Here is a 15700-nt window from a genome sequence, read left to right as displayed (position 1 = left end):
GGGAGTGTAACAAAGCAGAAGAAGGAATGGGAGTGGATGATAACAGAGACGCACGTCTGGCTACACACCACACAGTGCACGGACACTGTGGGTCTGAGGCTCCCAAACCCACCTGCCCACTGCTTCGTACTGACCTCAGAGGGCAGAAGGGCAAATTGGGAGTGAGAAGGGGAGCAGAGAAGGGGTGCAGTGAGGGGAACACACAACACAACTTTTGCTCCTAGTTTTTCCTCTTCAGGAAGCTGGCCTCTCCAAAACCTGCTGTGAAGAATCTCAGAGGGTGGAACAGGTCTTCTTACACCATTTAGTCTCTTTCCTCTGTAACAAAAAACTTGGGAGGATATGAAGTCCTAGCTCTGCCTCTGTTCCACTCCCCATCTCCTGCTCAAAACACAGAGACTGCGATCACTTTCCAAGGAAAACTTCTCACACTAAAGCCTTAGAGATGCAGGAAAACCATAGTCCTGGGTGCCCTGGGTTTACCAGGAGCCGTTTTGCTCCTTCTTAGTAACTGGTGCAAGCTCTGTGTTTTGACTTCCAGCATGGGCAGAGAGCTGATAACACCGACTGTTTTTAAATGTTGCTATGTAATGTTTATTCTGGCCAAGGACTCTGTGAGTCTCATGCTCTGCTGGGGACAAGGGGAGGCCGGGAGGAAGCAGAGACAGGACACCTGACCCAAACTAGCCAAAGAGGTATTCCATACCACAGCACGTCATGCCCAGGGAGGTAACTGGGAGTTACCCGGAAGGGCACACTCTCTCTTCGGGGCGCTCGAACTCGTTCGGCGGTGGTATCGTATTCTCTTGTTATTTTCTCTTATCAATATTATCATTGGCGGTAGCAGCAGGGATTTGTGTTATACCTTAGTTACTGGGTTGTTCTTATCTCAACCCGTGGGAGTTACATTCTCCTGATTCACCTCCCCATCCCTCCGGGAGAGGGGAGGGTCGGGGGGGGGGTGGGGTGGTGAGTGGACGACCTGTGTGGATTGGTTTAAACCACGACACATGGGTTGACTGATTGCTGTGAGGAACTGGACTGGGACTCTTGACTATTCAATTGGATAAGATTAAAGAAGCTGTTTGTAATAGATTGATTTGTGTTTGGACCCTACGAGGGTTTCAGCAGTTCAGTGCCGCTCTTCATAATGGGGTTTCAGCATTACAGATGGGAAACTAAGAGGAGATGAGGCTTATGGGATCTATGTGCACCCTGTGAAGCTCAAAGGGGGGAATCGTAAGCTGTAAATCAAAACCACGCTTCATTGCTAGCTGTAGATTGGGACCTCTTCTGTTGAGAGCAAGATGAGGCTGGTTCTTCAAGGTGATGAACATTTCAGAACCAACTGAAGAAAAGTCCCTCTCCAGCATCCTTGTAACCCCCTCTTCACACACTGGAAGCTGCTCGGAGGTCTCTTCTCCAGCCCCAACGTTCTCAGCCTGACTCTCAGCAGCTTCCTTCAAGGGGCTTCCATCACCTGCAGCAGCTCTGCTTGTGCAACACCCTCTATGGCCACCACAGACATACGGGGCCTGATGCCCACCCTGCAGCTCTGCCACTCCCCCAGACCCACAGCTTCCGTGTCTTCACGTGAGGGTCTTTGTTCACCTCAGTCCCAAGCATCTGCATCACTCCCAACATTCCCACTCCCCCGAATAGCCCTGGTACCCTTAAAGCATTCCATAACCTGTCTGGTACCCAGAAACCCACCCTGCCCCAGCCATTTCCATCCATCCCAGTAGCCCTAAGCCACTCCAAAACTACATGGTACCTCAAAACCCAACCAACCCCAGGCATCTCCAACACTTCCAATCCCTGTGGTAGCCCTAAACCACCCCAAAACTGCATGGTACCCCAAAACACAATCAACCACAGGCATCTCCATCCCTCCCAACACTGCTGGTACCCCTAAGTGACCCCAAACCCCATCTTTATTGAGCCCCATAAGGAAGGGTCCCCACACGCAGCATGTTGGGGTGCAGGGATGCTGCTTTGGGTGACAGCCCCAGTTCATGGCCCTGCAGCAGGTTTCCCCACAGCTTCAGTCTAGAACCCAGCCGGGTCACCATGGCAACGGGTCAAAACAGGGCCCTTTGTGACCTCATTTGTCTCACCCTACTTGAGCGCTTTGGTCAGGGGAGCAGACAGTGACAGGAAAGAGCAGGAGGAAGGAGCCGTTCGGTTGCTTCTGAGCTCAAGCCCTGTTGCGTTTGTTCCAAGCTTTCCCCTTCGCTACCCTGATCCCTTTCCTGCATCCCGCGGGATAATGGAGGGAGCCCCCAGATCCCCCCGGCAGGCTTGGGAGAGGGATGAGGCTCCTGAGGGGAGCATCTCTTCACTGGAGTCCTGTGAGGAATCCCTGGTCGTGCCATTGAGGACTGGTGAGCGTTGGTCTGGGAGCAGGACAAGGGGAGATGGGTTCAGACTGGAACAGGGGAAGTTCCACTTGGATAGAAGGAAGCTGTGCCCTATGGAGGGGGTGAGGCGCTGGCACAGGGTGGATGCTCCATCCACGGACAGGTTGGACGCACCCTTGGTGATATTGGATCATAGAGGCATAGAATGGGTTGGGTTGGAAAACCCAATGGATGATCTCTGGGTCCTTTCCAACCCAACCCATTCTATGATTCCATAACTTTATGACCAGCACCACATTCCTTGGATGCTGGCGGGGGTCAGATCTTCCTCTGCTCTCCAAACCTCCCCTCTTCCTCCATTAGATGACAGCTGGTTACCCGTGTACACACTGGAGCAGGATGAAGTGGAGCGCATTGAGGCATTTGTCAACATCCCAGCCATGGTGAGCAAGGCCATTGAGACGCTGATGGGTGCTGTTGGGTGCTGCCTTCACCGCTAGCGCTCCGGTACCCCTGTCCCCTCTCATATGCCCTGTTTGTGCCTCCATCCCCACTGTTTTCCAGTCTGAGCATGAAAAGGTTGGATTCCTTGAGAGCGTTTGCTTCCTGCTGAGCACCGCCAGGTTCTGCTGCTTGCAGCAGGGCCTGGATGTCTTCTGCCATAAGAACCACCTCGCAGAGACCATTCAGGTGAAGGGACCCCCATGGGGATGCTATGAGGCAAAGGCCTCCAGCACCCGGTGAGGGCAGCATTGGTGGACTTCCAGGTCCCTTATCCCCGTTGTGCTCTACAGACACTGCTCCAAGAGCAGCCCACGGACCAGCTGCGCACGGAGGTGCGGCATCTTGCCATGGATGCGATAGCGGAACTGAGGTACCTACTGCACATCCCTCCTGGGGACCCCACTGCTCCCAGCACCAGCATCCAACTGGAGCCTTCTTCCTTTGCAGCTCAGTGGAGTCAGGGCTTGCGGAACAAGGGAGACGCCTCTTAGAGACCTGCTGCAAAAGCGTCTTCTTCCTGCCTCCGAAAGAGGAGTTTTGGGGCCTGGATACCTACTACTACGTCCGGGTAAGGTGCTCCAGGAGCCAGCAGCTTCCTTTAGAGCGCTGGGGCTGCAGGATGCCCATGGTTGAAGCTCTCTTGGTACCCAAAGGGCTCTGTTCTGTCCCTGCAGGCACTGGAGTCCATGGATAACATGCTCTGGAGTCTGGTGCTCAACTCTCCTGACCCCAGGGGCGGTGAGGAGCTGCAGAGCATCCTGCAGGTCTGGCCTGTGCGCAGTGGGGTTCATGGGGGCTGCTCCTCACCCATGGGGCCCCCCCAGAGCCATGGGGCCCCCCTCCTCTGGGTAACCTAAGGCCCTCCTGGAGCATGGGGGCTGCAGGGGGTAGCGGCTGCTGCCTGTAGAGCTCAGGGCAGGGACCCCACATCAAGAGGCTGAGCCCGCCTGGAATGGGGTCTTTGCTGCCTCCTGGTATCATGGGCTGGGACCAGGCTGCTGGGGCCCATGGACTGGTTCCCTTGCCCTGAACTGGTGCATAAAGAGGTCTTTGGAGGACGAACTTGTCTGTTATAGATATAAGTATATATATGTATGTATATGTGTGTGTGTATGTATGTATATGTATGTGTATACATGTGTGTATGTGTATGTGTATATTTGTATCTACTTATATATTTAGATATATTTATATCTATTTATATCTAAGTAGATGTATTTATACCTATATCTATATAATTTCTATTTATATCTATTTCTATATAGATATCTATAATACTGAAAGATTAATAATAGCAATATTGACTAATATTAGTATTAATATTTAAATCTATATTAGTATTACTATATTAATAGTGATATTAATATATGTTTATAGGTAGACATTTATATTGTTTAATATTTATATTAGTATTTTCATTTTTACTTATCAATATCTGTATCTAACCCTAGATTTATTTATATGTGTTAATATTCGTATTTATATTTATGTTAATACTTATATTTATGTTTATATATATGTTTATATATCTATAATTATGTTTCAATGATATTTAGACCTACCCTATACCTATTTAGCTCCACGACTCTATTCCTATTCACATGTGTTTACACGTACCCTGCAGTCCTAGGAGCACAGAGTGGGTTGGGTTGGAAAGTACCCAAAGCCCCTGCAGCCCCAGGGCAGGGGCAGCGCTGAGGCACTGATTTTCCCGGCCAGCTCCAGCCCAGCCCAGCCCTAGAAGCGGGGCCGTGCCTTGGTCCCTGCGGCCGGGGCATCCCCCACAGTGAGGGGACCAAGCCCTCACCCCCTGCACCCCTTCCCGTGCCACTGCCTCCATCCCTGCCCACCCCGCGGTGATGCTCAGCGGGAGCTGCAGTGGAAGCAGGGAGGGTCCAGCCCCTGCCGCAGCTCCGGGGCTCACCCGCGGCTTCTCCCCCCTGCCCAGCTCCTGCTGCACTTCAGCTGCTGCCCCAGCCCCGTCGTGAGGGAGAGGGCCCTGGGCAGGATCGTGGCCCTGACCCAGCTGCTGGAGCACCACCACACGCTGAGGGTAAGGACCCGGCAGGACCGCGGAGGGAGGCAGCGACTCCTGCATGGGGAGACGGGGACCTGCAGAGCACCCTGCGTCTGCCTGCGTCTGCCTGCTCCTGCTCCTGCCTCTGCTCCTGCTTCTCCTCCTTTTCCTGCCTCTGCCCCTGCCTCTGCCCCTGCCCCTGCCCCTGCCCCTGCCTCTGCCTCTGCCCCTGCCCCTGCCTCTTGCCTCTGCCCCTGCCCCTGCCTCTGCCTCTGCCCCTGCCCCTGCCTCTGTCTCTGCCCCTGCCTCTGCCCCTGCCCCTGCCCCTGCCTCTGCCCCTGCCCCTGCCTCTGCCTCTGCCCCTGCCTCTGCCCCTGCTCCTTCTCCTTTTCCTGCTCCTCCTCCTTCTCCTTTTCCTGCTCCTGCCCCTGCTCCTGCTCCTTCTCCTTCTCCTGGGTCTGCTCCTGCTACTCCTCCCGCTCCTACTCCTGCTCCCGCCCCTGCCCCTGCTCCCGCCCCTGCCCCTGTCCCTGCTCCTGCTCCTGCTCCTGCTCCTGTTCCTGCTCCTCCTCCTCCTTCTTCTCCTGCTCCTCCTCCTGCTTCTGCTCTTCCTCTTGCTCTTGCCCCTACCCCTGCTCCTGCTCCTGCTCCTCCTCTTCCTCTTCCTCTTGCTCTTGCCCCTGCCTCTGCTCCTGCTCCCGCTCCTGCTTTTTCTCCTGCTCCTCCTCCTGCCCCTGATCCTGCTCCTGCCCCTGCTCTTGCCCCTGCTCCTGCTTTTTCTCCTCCTCCTTCTCCTGCTCCTGTTCCTCATCCTGCTTCTGCTCCTGCTCCTTCTCCTCCTCCTGCTCCTGCTCCTGCTCCTCCTCCTGCTTCTGCTCCTGCTCCTGCTCCTTCTCCTGCTTCTGCTCCTGCTCCTTTCTTCTTCCCCTTCTTCTTTTCCTTTCTTCTTCTTTCTTCTTTCTTTCTCCTTCAGGCTCTTCTGCTCCTTCTTCTTTCGCCTTCCTTCTTCTTCTTTCGCCTTCTCCTTCTCTTCTCTCTCTTCACATTTCTTCTTCATTCTTCTTTTGTTGTCCTTCAGGTTCTTCTTCTGGTCCTTGTCCTTCTCCTTCTCTTCTTCCTCCTCCTTCTTGTCCTCCATCTCCTTCTCCTTCTCTTCTTTCTCCTTCACCTTCTCCTTTTCCTCGTCCTACTTCTCTTCCTGCTCCTCCTCTTTCCCCTTCTCCTCCTCTTTTTCTTTCTCCTTTCTTTCCTCCTTGTTCTTTGGGTTCTTCACCTTTTGTTCCTGTTCTTTCTCCCTCCCCAGAACCTGCGCCCGACCTGTAGGAGCCCCTTCAGCCCCATCCCCCCAGAGGAGCTCCCGGCCCCGCTCCTGGGCCAGCTCCTGGGCTACCTCCTCCTCTTCTGCTTTGCCAAGGACGGGACAAGCTCCCTGGCCCTGGATGCTCTTTGCGGCCTCCATCAGTACCTCCTGCGGCAGGAAGGTACCGGAAGCCGTGATGGGCTGCCCCCAACTGCTCCTGTTGACTCTCCTGTATCCCTTTGGCTCCCCTGTGTCCAATTGACTCTCCTGTATCACACTGACTCTCTTGTGTCCCATTGACTCTCCGGTATCCCATCGATGCTCCTGTATCCCATTGACTTTATTGTGTCCCATTGACTCTCCTGTATCCCATTGACTCTCCCGTGTCCCACTGACTCTCCCATATCCCATTGACTCTCCCGTGTCCCATTGACTCTCCCATATCCCATTGACTCTCCCATGTCCCATTGACTCTCCCATGTCCCATTGACTTTCCTGTGTCCCATTGACTCTCCCATATCCCATTGATGCTCCCGTATCCCATCGACTCCTATGTCCCATTGATTCTCCAGTATCCCACTGACTCTCCCGTATCCCATTGACTCTCCTGTGTCCCATTGACTCTCCAGTATCCCATTGACTCTTCCGTATCCCATTGACTCTCCAGTATCCCATTGACTCTTCCGTATCCCATTGACTCTCCTGTATCCCATTGACTCCCCTGTATCCCATTGACTCCCTTGTATCCCATTGACTCTCCTGTGTCTCCCTTGCTCTTCAGAAAGGCCAAAGCCAGAGCATAAACTGGGAGAGCTCAGATGGGATGAAGAAACCAGCCCCCAAGACCTCACCATGGTAATGGAGCTCCCCCCATTGCTGGACCCTACGGTGGGATGCTTCCCCAAGCAGGGACAACGCAGCTCCCATGCTCCCAACCTTCCTCCCATAGAGGTTTGCAGGCTCTCTTTATCCACGGGAGAGGACAGACATCGTCTGCGTGGTCATCGAGGCCATGAAGGACTCGAGCATCTTTGACAGGAGAGTGGCAGAGGACATCCTGGAGCTGGTCATGAGCGACCTCGACTTCTGGCTGGCGGAGGTGGGTGCCCCATGGCTGCGTTCCCATCCCCTTTGGTGCTTCCTCCTCCATCCCAAACCTAGGAGGGGTCTTAGGTACCCAAAGCAGCAGAGAGGGATGGGGAACGTGGTCCCAGCACCATCCTCGCCCATGCTCCCGCTTCCAGATGCCAAGCGTCGTGAAGAGCATCCGTGAATGCCTGCGGAATAGCAGCAGGGAAGCGACGGGGTGCAGGATGGACGCGCTCCTCGTCCTGATGGCTATCAAGCGCCCGAGGGCATTGACGATCAGCATGGTCCTCAACGTGCCCTTGAGAGACAGGTATCAGCCTTGAGGGCTTGGTCCCTATGGCCACCAGACCCAAGGACCCACAGCAACAGACAATCTTAAGGCCCTTTCTATGATGCTGGGGAGCGGGTCCCCGCATCCCACCCCATGGCATTGGGGCTGGAACTGGATGATCTTAACGTCCTGTCCATGATGCTGAGGATCGGGTCCCTCCATCCTGACCCATGGCATTGGGGCTGGTACTGGATGATCTCAAGGCCCTTCCCAGGATGCTGTGACATCCCTAAGGAGTGGGTCCCTCCATCTCAACGTGTGGCATTGGAGTTTTAATTGGATGATCTTAAGGCCCTTTCCATGATGCTCTGACATCCCTGAGGAGCGGGTCCCTGCATCCGACCCCATGGGGAGCACCACCGCTAACCCCTATAGGGCATCCCATGAGATGCATGGACCATGCTGACTCAGCGCCCTGCCTTCCAGCACTGACGTGGGCATGTGGGAGATGGTCCTGACCGTATCCAAGACTTCGGAGGCCCTACGGGAGCTGCTGAGGATGCTCCAGGACACCCGGGACACTTCCATCCACAGCTTGGTTGTGAGTCCCAAAGGGCCCTGCTGGCCTCCCATGAGCCCTGCAGGCTCGGTGGGGTCTCAATGCCTGTGTTTGCCTTAGACCATGGCCTCCGGTGCTGGTGGTGCTGAGGGCGCTGAGGAACCGCAGAGCCTGTCGACAGTGTCCGTGCTGCTGGAATGCCTCTCGAAGCTGTCAGAGAATCCTGACTTGGTGAGTGGGGCATGGGCATGGGTCAGGACATGGGCATGGGGCAGGGCATGGCCATGGAGAGCCCTCTTGGCTATGGGGTAGGACATGGGCATGGGGGAGGGCATGGCCATGGGGGGCCCTCTTGGCCACGGGTCACGGGGAGCCCTCTTGACCATGGGGCAGGGCATGGCCATACGGACCCATCTTGGCCATGACCTTGGTGACCACAGCCTTAGGTCAAGGCTTCCCCACAGGGAGACCCAATCTCTTCCTGCAGGCAAGGAAACTGCAGCGGCTCCTGCCCCACATCATGGGCAGTATCCGGGATGCCAGTGAGGAGCTCAGGATAAAGGCCCTGATGATCCTATGGAACGTGATGGGTCACCTACCAAGGGCAGAGGCCAGCTCCATTGCCGTGGGGCTGGTGCGGGACCTCCGGCCACTCTTTGATGGAGTAAGAGCTGCGTGGGCCCCATGCAGTGATTTGGAGCTCACATGGGGATGGCTCCAGGGCTTTGCATCCCATCAGGATCTGACCCACATCCCTCCTTTTCCTCCTTGTCTCCAGGGATGCAGCCAGCTCCGGGAGCTCTCCATCCGCCTGTTCCGATTCCTCCTGGAGCTGGTGCTTGGCTGCGATAGGTGGAGGGTGCGGAGCAAAACCTGGGATCTGCTGCTCCCGCTCTTCTTCCGCATGAGCGACCAAAGCCACAGCGTGGCCGAGGTATGGACCCGCAACCGCCAGCCCCGTATCCCACATTCCTGAGGGTGGGATCATCCCCAAGGTGCCATCTCCCATCCCATCCTGTGCAGGCTTCCCGGGAAGCTCTCCTTGCTGCGGCAACGCTTCTGGGGTGGGAAGAGCTCCAGCGCCTATTGGAGAGAAGGCAGATGTGGAGGGTTGCAGAGTGCTTGGTATGGGCCATGCATCCCTCCCTATTCCCACTGGAACCCCTTGGACCGCTCTGCCCATCACACATTGGGATGGGAAAGGGAGCGCTGGGAGCGCTCCAGCCAATGGGGGGTTCCGTAGCATCCCATTCCCTCTGCAGGTGGAGCGGAGCAGGAAGAGGATTCAGGGATACCTGTACCAGAGCCTGCAGTACCTGGAGGATGCTCAGGTCCCCCTGCAAGAGGCAGCCATCAGGTTCATTGGTGAGCCCCTGCGGTCCCCATCCCGGTCCCCACTGCTGCATCCCTGATGGATGCTGATGGATCCCGATGGATGCTGATGAATCCCAATGGATCCCTGTGCCCAGGACTGGCTGCACGGCCCCTAAAAGGGAAAAGCCCAAGGAAGCTGGGGGAGATCTGCAGAGGTGAGGAGGGAGCAGGGGCTGGGGGGATGCTGGAGGCTATGGGGGAGCTCATCCCGGTCTCTTTGGATCACAGCCCTGGAACCGCTGCTGCATGAGGGCGATCCCGGCCTTCGTTCCCTGGCGGCACAGACTGTGCTCATCCTCAGGAGTGCACCGGAGCGGCGGAGCCTGGGACGCTGCCTGCAGGCACTCTGCTGCTGGGAATGGCGCAGTTTTCCTTAGGGAAAAGGATGGCAGAGACAAACCCGGACCAAGGAGCTCCGGAGACCGAAGGGCAGCTCCTCCACCGCCCCATTCCCTGCTCTCCATCTCCATCAATAGCATCCAGGCAGTACGGCAACCAAACCTGATTCCCTGTTATCCCGCAATGAAGATGCAGTGATTCCTTCCAGGCTTCCCTGCTTCCATGGATCAGCAAAGGGGGTGCCACTGTGGAAGGAAACGGTGCTTCCAAAGGAATTTGGTCCATTCTTACGCTAAAAGTCACGCATCAGCATCGCAATCCCCCCCTCGCTTCCATTGAGCGCACCCGGGTACCCCGGTGCGGTCCCTCTTGATCCGCCTCTTGGTACTACCCACTGGATAAAGCCACGCCTCCCAAGCAGGCACAACCAATCAGAGCCTGCTCCATCCGGATTTGCCACCCCCTCCTGTGGGCGGGCTCATCGGGCATGAAACAGAGGGGTCACTCCCCCCAGTACCCAAAATGGGGTACCCAATGCCTCAAAATAGGAGACACCCCCCTAAAATGGGATTCCAGCACCCCAAAATGGCTTGGACCCCCCCAGCCCCTCAAAATGGTCGCGACCCCGCTTTTCTACGCCTCCCTTGTGGAACAAACCACTATGGGGAGGTGGGGGTGGGCAGCAGTTTTATTCCCATCAACATCAAAACGGGAGGGGAGGGCATTAAATAAGAGCATGGGGATGTATAAATTAATATACACAATTGGGGGGGGGATGATTTGGGCGGGGCAATGCGGGGGTCACAGGGAGGCCCCTCCCCCAGCCGTGGAGAAAATGGGTAGATAAAGGCACGATTTGGGGTTGGAAAGGCACCATTTATACAAATATAGTGATTTATAAAGGGGGGGGAGGGGAAGGGGGGGGGTTAAACCCACTGGTTTCCACTAAGAAAATATTTAGGGAGGGGGGAGAAAGTGCTGGAAGAACCTAATTATTAATTAACATACGATTATTCAGGATTTGGGACCTAAATGAGGGGCTGGGGGGGGCTCCTGCACCCCCTTATTGCCTTGAATGGTATTGAACCGTTCCCCCCCACCCCCGCCTGGGGATATGGGGGGGAAAGGGGATGTATGAGGGCACAGGGGAGCCCTATAGGGAAGCCTCAGCGCCGTAGAGAAAGCTTGAACCCCATATTGAAAGCTCAGCCCTATAGAGAAGGCTCAGCCCCATAGGGAAAGCCTGAACCCCATAGGGAAGGCCCAGCCCCACAGGAAAGGCTTGAGCCCAATAGGGAAGGTCTGAACTCCATAGGGAATGCTCAGTCCCATAGGGAAGCCGCCAGGCCCATAGAGATGGATATTCTCAGTCCCCTATGGAGGTCTGTGGCCCCATAGAGATTCTCTCAGCCCCATATGGATGCCCTATGCCCTATAGGGAAGGTCCTCAGTGCCATATGGACACACATACGGTGCCATAGAGTTGCATTTGGTCCCATACAGAGGCCCCTGGTCATATATGGAAGCCAATGGCCCCATATGGAAGCTCATGGCCCAATGTAGATGCACGTGGTCCTGTCTGGAGGCCCCATATCGCATGTGGAAGCTCATAGTCCCATATGGAGGCCCTTGGTCCGATATGGATGCTGCTGGTCCCTTGTTGTATATGGATGCTGCTCGTAGGCCCATATAGAGCCCCTCAGCCCCATATAGAGGCCCTCAGCCCTAGCTGGATGCTGGCGGTCCCGTATGGAAGCCCCATGTCCTATATGGATGCTCCTAACTCCGTAAGGATGCTCCGAACCACACATGGATACCCTTGGTCCCATATAGACCCCCTCAGCCCCATATTGTGGCCCATAGGAGGACACAGCATCCCCTATATGAGTCCCATGAGGCATCTCCTGTGGCTCCATCCGCTCCAGGCACTGGGGATGCTGAGTGTCCCTTATGGAATCCCAGTGTCTCCCTACAGAATCACAGCGCTCCCTATGAAATCCCAGTGTCAAAGGGGGGGTCCCCAGTGTCCTACTGGGGGGGTGGGGGTGGGGGGTGGGGTTGTGTCACAGCTCCTCTTCGTCCACAGTACCGGAGAAGATCCAAGATCCTTAATGTCTCTTATGGAACTGCAGCATCCCCATATGGAATCCCAGCATTCCCTATGGAATCACGGTGTTCCCTGTGTAATTCCAGCATTCCAATGAAGGTCACAGCTCCTCTTTGTCCATGGTGCCAGAGAAGACGCAAGATCTTTAGTGTCCCTCATGAAACCGTGGTGTCTCCCTATGGAATCCCAGTGTTCCCTAAGGAATGCCAGCATCCCAATGGTGGTCACAGATCCTGCTTATCCATGGTGCCGGAAAATACGCAAGTTCCTCAGCGTCCCTTGTGGAACCGCAGCGTCTCCCTGTGGAATCCCTATGTCTCTCCCTATGGAATCCCAACATTCCAATGGGGGTCACAGCTCCTCCTTGTGCATGGCGCTGGAGAAGATGTGAGATCCTCAGTGTCCCTTATGGAACCGTAGCAACTCCCTAAGGAATCCCAGGAATCCCTATGGAATGGCGGCGTTCCCTATGGAATCATGCTGTTCCCTATGGAATGCCATTGTCCGGGGCGGGGGGGGAGGAGCAGGAACGGACACAGGGGGCGGGGGACAGCTCCTCCTTGTTCACGGTACCAGAGAAGATGCGGGTGAAGCGTCAGAGCTGGTGCGAGGCCGAGTGCGATTCCTGCTGCAGGTGCCGGTTCTTGTGGCGCAGGTTGGCCACGTCCGCCTGCAGAACCACCTTGTCCTGCTTCTCCTATGAGATACAGGGTCAGAGCCCCAAAGCAGCCCCAAAAGAGACCAAAACCACACCAAAACCACACTGAAAACACCTTGTCCTGCTTCTCTTACAAGATACAGGGTCAGAGCCACAAAAGAGACCAAAAACAGGCCCAAAACACCCCCAAAAACACCCCAAACCCACCTTGCCCTGCTTCTCCTATGAGATACAGGGTCAGAGCCTCTATACACCCCAAAAGAGCCCCAAAACAACCCAACAACCCACCCCCTCCCCCAAAACACCCCAAAACTACCCCAAAACCACCTTGTCCTGGTTCTCCTATGGGATACAGGGTCAGAGCCCCAGAACATACCAAAACAGCATGAATGCATCCTCAAAAAAAACACCCCAAAACCATCCCAAAACCACCTTGTCCTGCTTCTCCTATGGGATACAGGCTAAGAGCCCCAAAACATCTCAAAACAGACCAAAAACACACCCAAACACCCCAAAACATGCCATAAAACCCCCCCAAACTACCTTGTCCTGCTTACATGTGATACAGGGTCAAAGCCACAAAATTGCCCCAAAATAGCCCAAAATAGCTCAAAACCACCCCAAAACAACCCAAAACTGCTCAAAACATCCTAAACCTCAGGAAAACAACCTTGTCCTGCTTCTCCTATGTGATACACGGTCAGAGCCCCAAAGCAGCCCCAAAACACCCCAAAACTGCTCAAAACCAACCTCAAACCACCCCAAAATCACCTTCTTCTGCTTCTCCTATGGCATACAGGGTCAGAGCCCCAAAACATTGGCAAAACAGCCCAAAATCACCCAAAAACCATCCCAAAACCAACCTAAACCTCCCCAAACCTAACTTCTCCTGCTGCTCCTATGAGATACAGGCTCAGAGCCCCAAAACAGCCGCCAAACACCCAAAAAACACACCAAAAAGCACCACAAAACCACCCCAAAACACCCCAAAACCACCTTGTCCTTTTTCTCCCATGGGATACAGGGCCAGAGCCACAAAAAAGACCCCAAACCCCTCCAAAACAACCCCAAAACACTGCAAAAACACCCTAAAACACCCCAAAACCACCTTGTCCTGCTTCTCCTATGTGATACAGGGTCAGAGCCACAAAACTGCCCCAAAACAGCCCAAAATAGCTCAAAATAAAACCCAAACAATGCCAAATCCACATGAAAAACACCCTAAAACACACCAAAACTACCTTGTCCTGCTACTCCTATGGGATAGAGGGTCAGAGCCCAAAACCAGCCACAAAACAGCCACAAAACACACTAAACACCCCAAAACACCCCAAAAGAACCCCAAAACCATACCAAAAACAACCCAAACCCACCTTCTTCTACAGGATGCAGGCTCAGAGCTCTAAAACACCCCAAAACACCACAAAAGAGTTCAAAACCACCCTAAAATACCGCAAAACACCCCAAAAACACCTTGTCCTGCTTCTGTTATGGGATGCAGGGTCAGAGAGCCAAAACAGTCCCAAAACAACGAAAAAAAACACCACAAAACACCCCAAAACATCCACCAAACCACCCCAAAATGACCTCAAAACACCGCAAAACACCCCAAATCCACCTTGCCCTGCTTCTCCTATGGGATACAGGGTTAGACGCCCAAAACAGCACCAAAGTGGACCCAAAACAGCCCAAAACAAACCCCAAAACACACAAAACCACCCCAAACCCTCCATGAGTCAGTACAGAGATAAAGTACTGGCCACTTTTCTCGTTCAGCGATGCTCAGGGCCAGCTGGTGGCTTTCACCTCGGCAAACTGACTCGATTCGCCCTCTCCTTCAGCAGTTCCTGCAACCTGTCGCCGAGGACTCCATACGGCTGCCTTCCATCTCCGATGCTTTCCCACAATACGGCAGGACCCATCAGTAAACAAGGCATACTGTTTTTCACTTTCTGACAGTTTGTTATATGGTGGGGGCTCTTCAGCACGCATCGCCTCCTCCTCTGCTGACATTCCGAAATCTTTGCCCTCTGGCCACTCCATGATGACTTCCAGAATGCCTGGACGACTGGGATTTCCTATTCGAGCGCACTGTGTAATTAGTGCAGCCCATTTACTCCATGTAGCATCAGTTGCATGTCTCTTTTCCTTCGTCTCTGATCTTCACCTGTAGCTGGAGTCTAAAAGAGGGTAAGAGCTTCTGTGCAAATGATTTTCTGCCTTTTGCGTCATGCAGATTTTTAATTCTTTATCGCTTCATCCATTATTTTCTCTTTTTGACAGCCTGTGCCTGCCTTACACGATCTCTATTTTAAAGCATGGCAAAATAAACAGCAGTTCCTCATTTGCATGAGCTTCTAGGTCAGTGACAGATACTCTTGAGCTCTGAGACCTGTGCTTGTCTACTCAAAAGCCCCTGCTGACCACAGTGACAAAACCAGCTTTTTGTCCCCTTAATTCCTCTGCCGCCCTGCACAGGCAGCACTATGTGCAGCACCGAAAAGCAAGGTGCCCTGTAACTGGGCTCAAGTACCACAAGAAATTCAACAGCTGCCCAGATGAGCCTTTCTGCCGTCGTGGCATTTCCTTCATGTCAACAGCTTGGGCTGGGTTGGGTGCTCACAGGTTTTGGAAGGCACAGTTTGCGCTGTAAAGCATTTCTTATCAGTGATGATTCAAGAGCAAGAAAGAGCTCAGCTTGACCCAATCACACTCCAAGTGTCCATGGATGGCTCTCCAGAAAAAAATTATGATAAATCTTTATACTTTCAAACTGTTTAAAACTGAATGGATGCCACTGCCAGGTAAGAGCCAGCACCTTGCGATCTTGCCACAGAACACTTTTCAGACTGGGGTTGTGATTTCACGGGAATGCTTACAATCTGCTAAGGTGTGTGTAAGAAATAGAACCACTCACAAGGCCTGCTTGGAATGATCATCGAAGGACAATTGTCATCACGTAGGGCTTGACCAACAGACTAAAAAGAGGAAAACCGGGAACGCTGAATACGTAGCAGAATTAACTACGTGGGTTTTGTTTCCCACACACTCTGAGAAAATGCCCCAAACTGGACTCTGTAGCCTCCTCCCCAAACTTGACTGGTGGACCTGCAAGACACAGT

At 54.1% G+C, this 15700-nt stretch overlaps 1 protein-coding gene across 1 annotated transcript; it reads left to right on the top strand.

Annotated features, from left to right (window-relative positions):
* Positions 1 to 773: 773 nt before the first annotated feature.
* LOC136006215 (uncharacterized) lies at positions 774 to 9862 on the top strand. The gene is made up of 20 exons (XM_065664263.1): positions 774 to 793; positions 1275 to 1326; positions 2724 to 2803; positions 2925 to 3050; positions 3155 to 3234; positions 3312 to 3432; positions 3539 to 3628; positions 4813 to 4917; positions 6185 to 6362; positions 6963 to 7036; positions 7131 to 7280; positions 7426 to 7580; positions 8028 to 8142; positions 8221 to 8331; positions 8588 to 8764; positions 8879 to 9034; positions 9124 to 9225; positions 9363 to 9465; positions 9570 to 9629; positions 9703 to 9862. The coding sequence occupies exons 2-20, from the start codon at positions 1308 to 1310 to the stop codon at positions 9849 to 9851; spliced, it is 2151 nt and encodes a 716-aa protein (XP_065520335.1). The 5' UTR covers positions 774 to 793; positions 1275 to 1307; the 3' UTR covers positions 9852 to 9862.
* The last annotated feature ends 5838 nt before the right edge of the window (positions 9863 to 15700 follow it).

The sequence above is a fragment of the Lathamus discolor genome, unplaced genomic scaffold, assembly GCF_037157495.1.
Source record: "Lathamus discolor isolate bLatDis1 unplaced genomic scaffold, bLatDis1.hap1 Scaffold_103, whole genome shotgun sequence".
Classification (NCBI taxonomy): domain Eukaryota; kingdom Metazoa; phylum Chordata; class Aves; order Psittaciformes; family Psittacidae; genus Lathamus; species Lathamus discolor.
This window is presented reverse-complemented; position numbering and strand designations above follow the sequence as displayed.